Here is a 12,728-nt window from a genome sequence, read left to right as displayed (position 1 = left end):
GTGAAATGTCATCGACTTTAGAAGAACAGTGTTTAGGCAGCCTAGCCCCAGATGTATACAGAACTCCTCTTGAATCTGACATCTTAAGTGAGGGTCTGAAATGCTTCTACTTCAGTATACAGGCAGGAAGTGACTGAGCACAGGTCTATACCTAAAATAATTCCAATCTGAACTTTACACTTAGATTTGTTTTACATTCAGTAGCACCACCACCACATTTGTGATTTTAAATAAATAAATTCTTACTGTATGTGTTTTCCCCTTTAAAGATGGCAGATGCATATTTATATTTTAGATTCTTCCATTTCCACTCCTAAGAATGTTGTCTGATATGAAAAGCAAGCTTTTGAGTGAAAGGAGAAATAATCTTATTAATACTTACTGTACATGAAATTTAGGAGCGTAATCTTACAATTAAGTACATTGCATTTGCCAGAATTTTTCTCTCGCATAAAGCAGCACATAAAGATCATCTTGTCAAAATGCTTTAAATTACTTAAAAAGCAGCATTTGTGTGCTATGGGGAACATTACTTACTCTTTGAATACAGGTGTTTAAAGACAAGAACTGATAATAGATTTTTATGATGTTTCTTTTGTTTCTCTTATTTCTTCTAGAAGAATAACATTTTAGTTAGTATTTTAATCTTCAGCTGAGCTGATCAGAAACATCAATCAATCAGTCATTCTCTTTTGCACACAACATCCTTGGCATCTGTAAAAAGAAACAGAAAAACCTCAGTCAAGTACTATACGCTTACTGTGAGGAAAAGTCTTGCATTACCAGCAAAGAAAACATATTACACATTAGGCAAAAAATGTCTCCTCCAGAACTATTTCTTAAGCAAAAGAACAAACTGAAGAGGAATTCACACAAATCATATTCCTGCTGCTCCCACTTGTAACACCCTCTAATTGCATGGAGTCCTCCTGCCTTTGAAAACACAAGCACATGGCAATTTTTGTTTTTCCTTAACGTTGTATTATTAGTTTGCACTGCCAGTAGTCCCTAAGCTGAAAGAATCTAAACCTATATGTTTTCTGGGCTCTTTAGCCACTATCTTTTAATAAATCTATTGAAGTATCACATTTTTTTAATACTTTCCAGGACATTTCTTTTGTCATTCTTACATGCACATTTCAGATGCCTGGAAAAATCAAGCATAATCAGAAAGACAGATGTTGTCAACACGCTACCATATTAAATTAAATCAAGTTACGAACATCACCATTCACTCCTTTTTAAATGGAATGACCTATTTTTGAGACTCCAATAGCAGAAATAAAGCCTAAATAACTCTAGCCAGAAAAGAAGTGAAAGATGCCACAAGGGGTGTAGAGCTCTCCTTCCATTTCCTCATGATATAAGGAAACCTATTCCTTTGTGTTACAATGCACCTACAGCGTCGCTATATAATCTCAAGTCCAAACTCAAGAGTATTCACTTCCTGTAAGCAAATACGAACATCCTCAGAGAGGTGCTTTACTGACTGCCTTACTTCCTGGTTTGGTCAAGAATTTCTCCTGTCAGGAAGAGATTATCAAAATAGCAGCTATCAGGTTTTCTTTTCTTCTTCAGAAAGGAGAACTTACCTCAGGACATCCTATCATCGTTTATATAAAAAAGTTTGAAATCAACTTGGTACAACATTGTCCAAACTGGTTGACCAGTCACAAGACTATTCTGCTAAAAGGTGTGTACGGTGGGATCGCGATAAGTAACTTATTTTTACATTTTACACAACTAAATGTATTCCAAAATTTGCTCAGGAAGCGTTGAGTCACAAAAAGTTCTGCATGTATCTTATCTGATGTACAAAAACAACCCCCAAAGGATTACTTTTAATATATACACCTAAAAGCAACAACAGCCCAATTTGCCCAACAAAAGCAAATTTTAAATTCTGAAAAAGTGTATTAAATATAGAAGCTTAAAAAAAAAGGCTTCTTGACTTCAGCTACAACAGTGGAAGAAAATGGAGTTGGTTTGCTATTGCCAGGCTTACTATGTTCAAATAAAATATTACTTTCATTAATTCTGTAGCAATATCAATACATTAATTCTCATCTAAGTTTAAGACATAGTCCTCAGCTTTAAATCTGTTACCCATAGTCAAACCTATAAATTTAATATTGAATCATTTGCCTTACTATTGCAGAAAGCTACAACTGAACTATTAAATCCTCAGATGTGGAGGTTTGAATTCCACATTTCAAACAGTTGCCTGACAAAAAACAAGTTATGAAGTAAAGAAATATTGATTTTTTTCCCTCCCCCTAAATTCAAGAAGGCATTGGTTGCTCTAAATATGTAGAGAGAATATAGAGGATATTAGACTCTCTCTGGGATGCTGATGAGCTAAAAGGAAGTCACTGTCCCGCATAACAAGCAGCATTTCACATTTGGAAGGGAGCCACCTGCAGTGAAGAAAGTCTAAGTCCCCATGAGGACCAGGGTAATAAAGGATGTCACTATGCTACCTTCATAGTGAGGATGCAGGGAAGTCTGCAAATACAAAAATAAAGATAGTTCAAGCAAGTAGCAGGAACATCCAGAGTTCTTCACGGAAGAGATGGCTGGTGTCAAACAGCTGAGGAGGTGAAGTGAAAAGGTGTCATTTTAAAGAAATTAGAGCTTTTGAAAAACAGAGTCCTGCAATATGCAGAGTTTAGCTGCAGCTGTCTGTCACAGAGTTTCATCCATTTCAGGGCTCAGCATCAGCAGACCCAGTAACCCCAAACTGAAGGAACACAGCAAACTGCAAAGACACATGGGAAAATACATGGTATCCCATGGCTGGGTAGCAGGATACCCAGAACTGGACAACTGCTGGGTGGAATATTCCCCTCAACTTTCACACTACAAATAAATCATCAGTTTGTACCTCTGCTCATTTTATACTGGCCTGATAATGTGCCCCACTCTTCACTTCTCCTACTGCCAAGAACATAAGGAAATGAAACTGATTGGTGAGGTCACGAGACCCAATGCCACCAAGTGTCTCAGAACTACCAGCACCACTGCCAACCATTGCTTTATTATTATTTCCAAGTAATCAAATTCTCTAAAATTCTAAAAGGAAACTGTAAATAGTTATTCTTAACGCATTGAGCGTATTTTGAAAAATCAGTTTATGACTTAATTGTGGTGCAGGATTTATTTAACCACAAATAGAGCTTGGAACATAAAAAAATCAAAAAGACACTGGGGGGGTTCTATTATTACCTTGCGAGGAATATTTAAATCTTATTCACTTTTTAACTTTATTTTATTTCCCTTGGTTTCCTTCTATTTAAAAAAAACCAAACATTTTTCTTCATGATTAGAAAATGTAAACTGGAGCTTAACCTACCCCACAGACCTCTTTAAGAGAAGGCAATATTTATACATTCTACATTTCAAAAATGCCAGATAACCAGGAACATTACAGAAAAGTAAACTCTGACACCTTGTTTCAGTTTTGGCTGCCTATTCAGTAAGTAAATGTTTACAGACAGAGTTCAAATTCACTGTACTTTAATTAAGCCCAACAAAAGCAAACAGAAGACTTTGTAACACACACACGAAATTTCCCACCATGTTCATCTTTCAGAGTCGATGAAAAAACACCAGTGGCTGCTGGATGGCGTTACGTGCCTGTACAACACTTGGAGCGGGTGTATCCAACTGCCAAAAGCACGGGCTGACACAACAAGAGTATCCAGCATCAGCATATGCTGAAGTATCCAATTCTCTACCAAGAACATTTAGTACATGCTTGTCTCTTCACAAAGTAAGAAGTAACAAAGAGATGGTGGCTTGGAAGCCTTGAGGAACCAAGCAGCTCACACAACCAGTTAAATGTTTTGGTGGTACCAGTTTTAGATCATTTGATTACAGTAAAAGCCTTTCTTGAGTGTCCTGGAGGCTCTGCAACACTCTAACCTAGAACCGTACCCCACTTACTGCAGAGCTTTAGACAACTTAAGTATTCACTGCTTCTTCTGAACCTTATTAAGTTGTTCTATAACTAACCTAACTCGTTGCACCTTGTCCACTCATAAGAAGCCTTGTTACCACGGTACGGCAGCTATAGTTTTAGAACATCGTTCCTCACCAAGAAAAGACTGCTGGCCAGCAAATCAAAACCTGATACTAGGATCATTCAAAATAAGTAATTTTATTAATAAAAAGCATTCCTGGGAATGTTTAGTTCTACTTTGCCATTCTCTTAATTTCAGCTATTACAAAAAAGTGTCAAAGCCACTTTGCACAAATGGTTTTGCAAGCCTTCCTATTTCTGACCAGCTAAACAGAAAAGTAAGCGGTTAAACTTGGAAATAATACCCATCACTTGTACCTAACTCTCAATCAGTGCACAAGTTGTGACAATACACTAAATTACCATGTAGCTTTTTAATGTGAAATTATGAAACAAAAGTTCCCCAGACAACTTTTAGCCTATTACATGAAACCGCACAAAGGTGTTTCTGTGGTACCCAAGGACTACAGTAGGATACTTAATTCTCTTATTTTCAATTCTTAGTAGAGTCATAGAGAAATATAGAGCAACTGTCTGTGGATGAAAACAGCTATATCTCAATTGAAGTAATCCCTATCATAATTCACATTAGCTGCAATTACTTACCTGGACCTCAAGAAGAAAAGGAGACCCTCAAACAATTCTACATTTTAAAATGTGCGTTTTTATCAAATCAGGTCTCATTATCAAAGTCAGTAAAATATATGTAAACGAATGTAAAACTAAAAGTTTATGGCAATTTAAAAGAACAGAACTTGGAAATTTTGCACATTTTCATTAATACATTAGTTTTATTCCAGCAAAATATATATATATATATATTGCATAGTCTCAGAAAAAAGCAATAGTTCCAAAAAAGAACTCAAAAGTCCAATTATTTTGTTTTCTTTTAAAAAAATTAACAACTGTTACTAAAAAATAGTATGCAAGACAGTTTCTGATTCCAAAGAAGTGAAACGGCACCATCTAGTGACTTACAGATGAGAATATCAAGTCAGGAAAGGTCACTTCTTTTACTTCCTCACAACACCACACATTCAAGTTTGGAAACAATAGCAAAAGGAAATGTAAAAATAAACATGAATGCTGGAACACTTACTATGGAACAAGGAATTGAAAGTCAAGTGTTATTACTCAAGGATTATTTTTCTACCAAACTAAGTACCTATATAGTCTTTAGTATATTAAAATATTTTTGGAGGCACATACAATATAAATATAATAGTCACATACTAGTGACCCAAGTATCTTCCCAGGAAAGCCAAATGCTTTTTAAGCAATGGCAACAACAGCTTATTAAGGAGTTTTCTATTAATTAATGATAACACACATAGCTGTCAGAATTTATGAATAAAAATCTTGTAACTTTGGATGCATCTAATGCTTCACTGATAAAATCAAGTAAGGCAGTGGCCCCCTCTCATCAATCAATAACAACACATCGTATTTGTACAGGCACCATGATCCTGCATGTACACGTTCACTGATTCACATTTTCAGCAGATTGCCTAAAAGCTGCCAGCATAGAACATTTCTAAGTAATTTTTACAGAACTAAACTTTAACTGCTTCTGTACAGATTGCATACATTTTATAAAATCTTTTAGGAATTCATCCACTAGAAAAATATAAACAAAAGCAGAATGTTTGCTACTTTTATTATTTTTTTCCTCTGTGCTTTTTTTAAAGGAATATATTGGAAAAAAACCCTTTTGTCGCATTTTTCTCAACAAGAAGTCATATGACCTCTGGAGGACTATGAAGGAGGGCTTTTCCTTTAGGAATTGCTATACAAAAAGTTAAAGAGTGAAGAAGGTGGCGCAGTGGAGAGTCTATACTCTTCAGACATTTTTCACCAGTGTTTCCTCTTTTGTTCTTTGCTTTCTGTGCACATTTAATAAATACAAAGAAGTTTCTTGCCTTGCTAGAACATTTAAGTCTCTAGCAACTCAAAAAGAACCTCACCAAAACCCTCCACTCTAAACTTTTAGGGTGTCCCACCCTAAAAAGTGGGACAGGTTGAAATTATAGCATCAGAGAATTATCTTTTTTTTTTTTTTTACACACTGAGAAACTGAAAATACTTTGTGAAGAACGTTACAGTGATCTGCAGGCTTCTCGCTTATCTATAGCTCAATGGCAGGGCAAAGAATACTACCTATTCCTAATAAAAACAAGATAAATAAGGTTAACTGTTTACTGTAACAGGGTCAAAAGCCGTTAAGAAAAGCAAAAGACAGGAAAGCTGGCATTGCTCCATACTGCTGCAATCTTCAGCACGAACAAGTTAAAAAAAAAACATCATCAGGGAAATCATGGAAGAGCAAGCTACGACAAGCTACTACAGACAGGTATGGACCATATTCCAAGAACACACGGACAAAATCCTTTCTGGGTAGGACAAGCACTGGGTCAAACAATTTTATCCCCTAACCTCAATGTCTGCAGCTAGCCCAGATCAAATTATTTCTCTATTTCTATGAACCACTTCACTGCAGATACCTATTTTAGCTTTAGGAGAGCACAGAAACATATATTTGAACAGACTGCCCTTCCTCTTTCAAAACTGAAATGCATTTAAGCTGAAATTTCTGCCTGCAAGAATGATTTTCAGCTGACACACAGCCAATGGGACTCTCGTAATCAGTCTTTTGAGAGCCCCTGCAGAGCTCACTTGAACTTTTACAAAAACCTGTATGATTTTCAAAATGTTATTTTTAAAAAACTTCATTTGCAAATATGTGGGGATATTATATATTTTTGCATATTATGTAATATAAAATATGTTACATAATATATAAATATTTTGTATTATATTTTATATATTATATTTTTTATATATTATATTATATATTATATATTTATATAATGCATATTATATATTATATATTATATATATATAGTTTATAATAATTGACACTTGTTTTAACCAACATGGAGACAAACATAATGGAAGTCCAGAGAGTCCCATTTGAAATGATGACTTTTCCAACCTCAGCTACAGATACAGTCATGGGACTCGAGCAGCTTCCGATCATAAAAAAAAGCAGCAAAATAAGGAAAAAAACATGTTAGAGTATCTTCTGATTCTAAAATTTTGTATGAATACCCTGAAGGAAATTGTATGCAAATAAAGAGAATATATGAACAAATATGCCTTTTTAGGACTAGCTGTTACTGTATTTTGTCTTCAAGTTGGTTGTAATAAACTTTTGATAAAAAAAGAGATACATTAAACAGCTCCCTAAAATTAAAAGGAAAAAAAGATAATTTCTACTGCTTAAAGCCTAATAATAAGGGAATTCACTAACATTTTAGGACGCTGCATATCTCGAAATAAAAGTAGCAGAAAATTTCATAGGAAAACTTGCTTACGCTCTAAACCTTGCTCTTGATGTAGGTGAACCTCTGCAGGGGAGGCTGAACTCACTTGTTGGAAACCACTGCTCTACATCAAGAATGACACTTGCCGTGGAGTTTTTCAAGAAGCACTTAGGCATCTGACGTCTCCTTTAAAAATAGAAGGAGCGTGAACCTTTAGGTCTTGAATTAGTGAAACTAGTGAGTGTGGTAGTATGTAATCAGGGTATGGGGGGTCTTCGGTGACCAACTGAAAATCAGAAGCACAGAGCAATTTTATTAATAGATGGTATCACTTAAAATATTCTAACTATAGTAAAAACACCCAAAGTTGGTCAACATACGGAGGTGTTGACCATCTCAGTCACCTCTATAGCTGAATCTTTGAGTATTAATATAATCTAATAATTGACATAGTTATTATAACACAGTCTTCATCTTAGTCGCAGAGGAAATGCTTAGTGCACTCTGTCTGACTTCATACTTCTTTGCATTCTCTAGACACAATCATGTCTCCACACAAGACATGCACATATGTCTGTCAAAAAGCATTCAAAAGTCCAGTGGAATTAGGTATCTAATTCATTGGTATGCAGAAACATACACTAATCAAAATCAGCATTAGTCACCTTTTCCCCAAAGCAAGAAGATTTTTGAAAGATTTTTGGAACACACATCAAAGTTTTTACTTGTTATTTGGAAACTGAAAATAAAAATGAAATCTTTTTCTCTTTTTGGTTTTTTGAAATTTTTGGGTTAACATTGGAAATCAATCTATTGAAAGATAACTGGCAAAACCAACCTCATTATCATTTTGTACATAGTACCTGAATTATAAGAAGCTACCCATAAAGGACATTTACTGTTTGAGATAGTAAAGATTACATTTCTGTCATAAAATGGTAATTACAGGTAAGTATCGCAGAATGCTATGCATGCAATTCCAGGTCAGTGAAGCAAGCTGTTGCTTTTGCACTCAACTGCAGCCACTCATCTAACATTTTGTATAGCAATCACAAGACAACACCTCATGATATCAAAGGCTACCATATGACACTGTAACCCACTTCTCAGAAAACTTACCTGACTCTATCAACTTTCTGTTCTCATTTAGATGGAATTTAAATAAAGGGGAAAACCACTTTTCAAGGTCAAATTAAGTATTTCATTCTGTATCCTTAAGCAAAACACAGTTTGGAAAGTTTATTACTGTTTAATCACTTTGGTCTTTACAGAAAGAGCTACAGTGTCATAAGTTGAAGAAAACTGGCAGGCAGTAATAACAGTAACTAATGAAAACTTCCAAATATATGGCTGAAAGGGAGATTGCTCTAATATTAACTTTTAATGGAGAGCCATGATAAATGAAATATAAACTACTTTGGTTTAAATTCTCTTTCTTTCCAACAGGTGGCCCTTACTATGGAAGAAAGTCTAAGGGTTAATTAATAGGGTTAACCCTATTAGCTGTGTTTGATCTCCAATTTGCATCCTAGACTCAAGTTTTAAAATTAAAGTTCCTAAGTTTTATTATTTGCTTTAAGGCTGCAATTATTTTATTTTCTACTATTAAACCTAACTTTTGAGAAAGTATGTTGCCACAAGAGAACTGTCAATATTGAATACTGTTAGCTATTTGTCCAATATGCATCCACACTTAAGAAATCTCCAGTAAATGGGAAATATCACATGATTTACTTCAAAAGTCCATTGTCGGTAAATCGGAATAGCTCCTGGAGCAGAACAAGACTCCAAAGATGAGCACATTTTTCCATACTGATGCTTAATGGCTACCACCAATTTGCACAGCAACAAACCATGCAAGGGAAGAAAGCAGCAGGGAGATCAGCCAGACAAAAGCCCTTGAATCAAAGAGAGGGGGGAAAAACCCAAAGAACTGTTATTCATATTGCATTTCCCACTAGCATCTGAAATTTCTAATAAGGATCTCCATGAGGCAAATAAATTGGTTAGAGAGTTGCAGAGTAAATACCACAAAAGAAATACATTCTAAAGAAGAGTGCATTTCCCATGACAATAAACTATTTTTTTATTTTAAGAAAATTTAAACTAGCAATTTCATCTCTGATGTGGAGAGGGTGGTTAGAAAACAGTTAAATAACTCTACCCATTTATGCAAACTACATTACTACTGAAAGAGGAAGGACTAGCGTAATTACACTGTGTGAGAAAATACAGAACAGCAAGGCCGCCATCTAAAAACACTTTTAGTACAGTCTGTTTCCTACCGTAGCTGTGGTTCTTGGGAATACCTGCTAGGCACTGAAAATGGAACAACGACTTGAAATGACTTTAAACGTGCACATGGAAATGGAGGGCCTGCCTAAACGTGGAAGCTGGAAGGGGCCCCGGCTGGCGAGGATGGGGCTCGGGGCCAGGCCTTCCCCGGGTGGGCCACCCTGGGCTCCTCTGCAGGCCACACCAGCCCTGCGGGGCAGGACGGGGCTGTGCACCCCTGCACCCAGGGCCCTCACTGGCCATGCCCGCTTACTGGAACGCGGCCTTGAGACCTTCCACAGGAATGTCCCAGGAGGAACCGAACTCAGTCACCACCACGTAGAGATCCCTTTTTTTACCCCCAAGCACAGCAGTGAAATGTCCCGACAGCACCGCCTGTGCCTAGCATCCCCAGCGCTTGGCCCCAGGAGGGTGGCTGAGGGCCCGGGACGGCCCTGGGGACGTTTATCGCCAAGGGGCGCAGCTGCCGAGGGCCCCTGTGGGGAGTCGGGGCCGCGCTCCAGGACCACTCCAGGGCTGGTTTTCTGAGGGAGGTGGCCCCGTGGGCGCGGGGTACCCCGATGGGGCGGCCTGACAGAAAGCTCTGAGGAGAGACCGGGGAGGGACGGAGCCGCTGTCGCCATCTCAGAAAAGCGCCCTACTCGACAGAGGGCCCGGCTGAGCCTGACCAACACCGCGGCTCGGCAGAGCTGAGCTCCCGGGCTGAGGGGAGCGGAGCTCAAACCTAGGCACCTCCTCCCGGCAGGGCGGGCCGGCCCAGCGCCGTCCCCTCCTCCGGCAGTCCCCTGAGGCGGCCGGTACCCGCCGCCCGGCCCCGCCGGCCTCCCCCCCGCCTCCCCCCCGCCACCCCGCTTTGCAGGAAGCAGCGCTCGGATCCCGACATTCCGCGTATGCGCGGAAACCACCGGGGTTTGTGCCAGAAAGACGGATGCGCGGTAACAGCCCCCCCTGCGCTGCCCAGCGCTCTCCCCTCAGCCCCTGAAGGCGGGGCCGCCGCTTCCCCCCGCCTCCCCCGCTATCCTCACAGCCCGGGACGTTCCCCTCACCCGGGTGTGCGGCCGCCTCTGGCCTGCGAGGAGGAGGAGGGCCGCGGGTCGCCTCAGGCGGCGCTAGGCGGGAAGGGGGTTCTCCCTGAGCGGAGGAGAAACGGCTTCAGTTCGCCTTTGTGCTCCGCTGGCTTTTTTTTTCTCCCCTCCCTGGAAACAGCTAAAATATCTGCAGAGTAATGGAGAGGCGCGTGCTTAAATAGGACATGGCACTCAAAGAACAGTTAATTAATTGAATACTCTTTTTAAAGGATTGCCCATCCCCACACTTGGCACAGGGAGTTCCTTAGCCATTTCCTAATTTCAAGTACACTTACCAGTGCTGTTCTGGAAAATTACTTACAAACAGTATTTAAGAGACACGTGGTTGCCTTTTCCCTGTATTTTATTGGTTCAGAGCATAAACGTGAGTTTTTACAAAGTCATTGCATTTCAGGTGAGGAAGCTCAGAAGCAGTATTTGGCAGTATTAGAGATTAATCTCATGGACAGAACTTGCTCAGGCTTCTTGGAAAAATTCCGTCCTTCATCTAGAATACATACCAGAGCTAGTTAGTTGCTATGTTGCCTGGAAAAGAAAAAAAAGAAAAAAGTAAAGTAACACTAAGGATTTACAAACAGCCTTGAAAATAAATGAAACATTCGACTTTTTTTTTTTTTAAAAAAAGCATTATCGACATAATAATTTGCACCTCAGTTGTAGTTAATTTGGTAAAGACTGCATTTTTCTTTAAGGATAAGCAAATTGCCAGTGGTCCAACAGAAAGTATGTATGGGGATGAAACAGCATTGAAAGTGTCTTGAGAAAGGTGACAGATGGGCAGTTCTGGAGCCTGCCCTTTTCTGTCCGAAGTACTTTCACAGCAGAGTCATGTCTTTATGCTGTTCCACAAAGGTGTTAAACCAAGTCAAAAAGGTTAGCGAGCACAACACTAATGCTCCCCCGAGAAATCAAAACCCATTTTGAAACAAGTCCCTCAGTCTGAGAGCACTGCCCAACACCAGGCCTTGGGAGCACCAGTGGGAGCTGTGAGTCACGGACACTCCTTTGGAGTGGTGGCATCAGCAGAAAAAGTCACAACTGCAATAAGTCATCTCAATCATCTAACTCAAGGAAAGTATCTAAGATAGATAGGGTGATATTCTCAACACTCAGTAAATGTTAACTGACATTTTGTTCAGTTTGAAATCAGCACAATGTATTCAGTAATTGCGTTCAAGTTATACACACTTCGCACAAATCATTAAACATGTTAATTCCTCAGATGAAGAAAATGCTCCTATCCTGCTCAAAAGTTGTAACTTTAATTTCACAAATTGAAGGAACAGTATGTACTGAATATGTGCTCAGAGGAATTTATGTAACATTTGTTCACAGCAGCAGCTTAGTGCTGACGTGCTCTGCTGAAGACAGTAAAAAATTTTTGAAGCAACTACAAAACATCCTAGAGCACTAAAAATTCTCTCCGGTATGTTTTGCATTCCATTCCATGCCCTCTCTTTAAATCTCTAGATGGCAAGAGTAACATTATGCAACGTAAAAGATTCATTTGTGTATTTCTTGAAAATTAGAATCTTTTTAAAGAAAAATTATTTTGAAATCTCACATTATACTGATGACTTCATTATAGTTCAAGAATTCTAAAGAGTCATTATTTAATGAAGTTGGAAAAAGACTCATTTAGGAAAACGTCGATTTACCAGATTATAAAAGCTGGATACATTGTACATGTGCACCAACAACTTGCCTCTTGTCTACAAGTGTGCACTACTTGTATAGTAATTGCTAGTCTGCAACTAAAATAGATACAGGAACTGTAATAAATCACAATATTAAAGCAGTGTATGTATGACTGCTATTTCCTTTTAACAAATGGAGAATGCAAATGTATTTAAAATGTTATTGGGATGCAGATGCATGCCACCAAATTCTGTGACACCTGAAGGACTTGCAGAAGTGATTTTAGGACTGCTGAGCAGCTAGAACTAGTTCAGATCAAGGGGATCTGCAAGGTAATGTTTAAACAGCTGGTCCTAAAGCAGC

The 12,728-nt window shown here is 38.6% G+C and overlaps 1 protein-coding gene across 5 annotated transcripts in view; it reads right to left on the bottom strand.

The window, feature by feature from the left end:
* Positions 1-11,052: 11,052 nt before the first annotated feature.
* RAB8B (RAB8B, member RAS oncogene family) overlaps positions 11,053-12,728 on the bottom strand; it is a 31,058-nt gene continuing 29,382 nt past the window's right edge. For all 5 annotated transcript variants that reach the window (XR_012589095.1, XR_012589096.1, XM_074601319.1 and 2 more), the window contains one exon: positions 11,053-11,252. Coding sequence is in view for 1 of the 5 variants with exons in the window: in XM_074601324.1 (XP_074457425.1) it covers positions 11,233-11,252 (20 nt within the window). In the remaining 4 variants the exon portion in view is untranslated. The remainder of the gene's footprint in view (positions 11,253-12,728) is intronic.

This window comes from Larus michahellis, chromosome 9 (genome assembly GCF_964199755.1).
Source record: "Larus michahellis chromosome 9, bLarMic1.1, whole genome shotgun sequence".
NCBI lineage: Eukaryota > Metazoa > Chordata > Aves > Charadriiformes > Laridae > Larus > Larus michahellis.
Note: the sequence above shows the minus strand (reverse complement) of the source record. Positions and strands in the feature narration are given on the sequence as shown.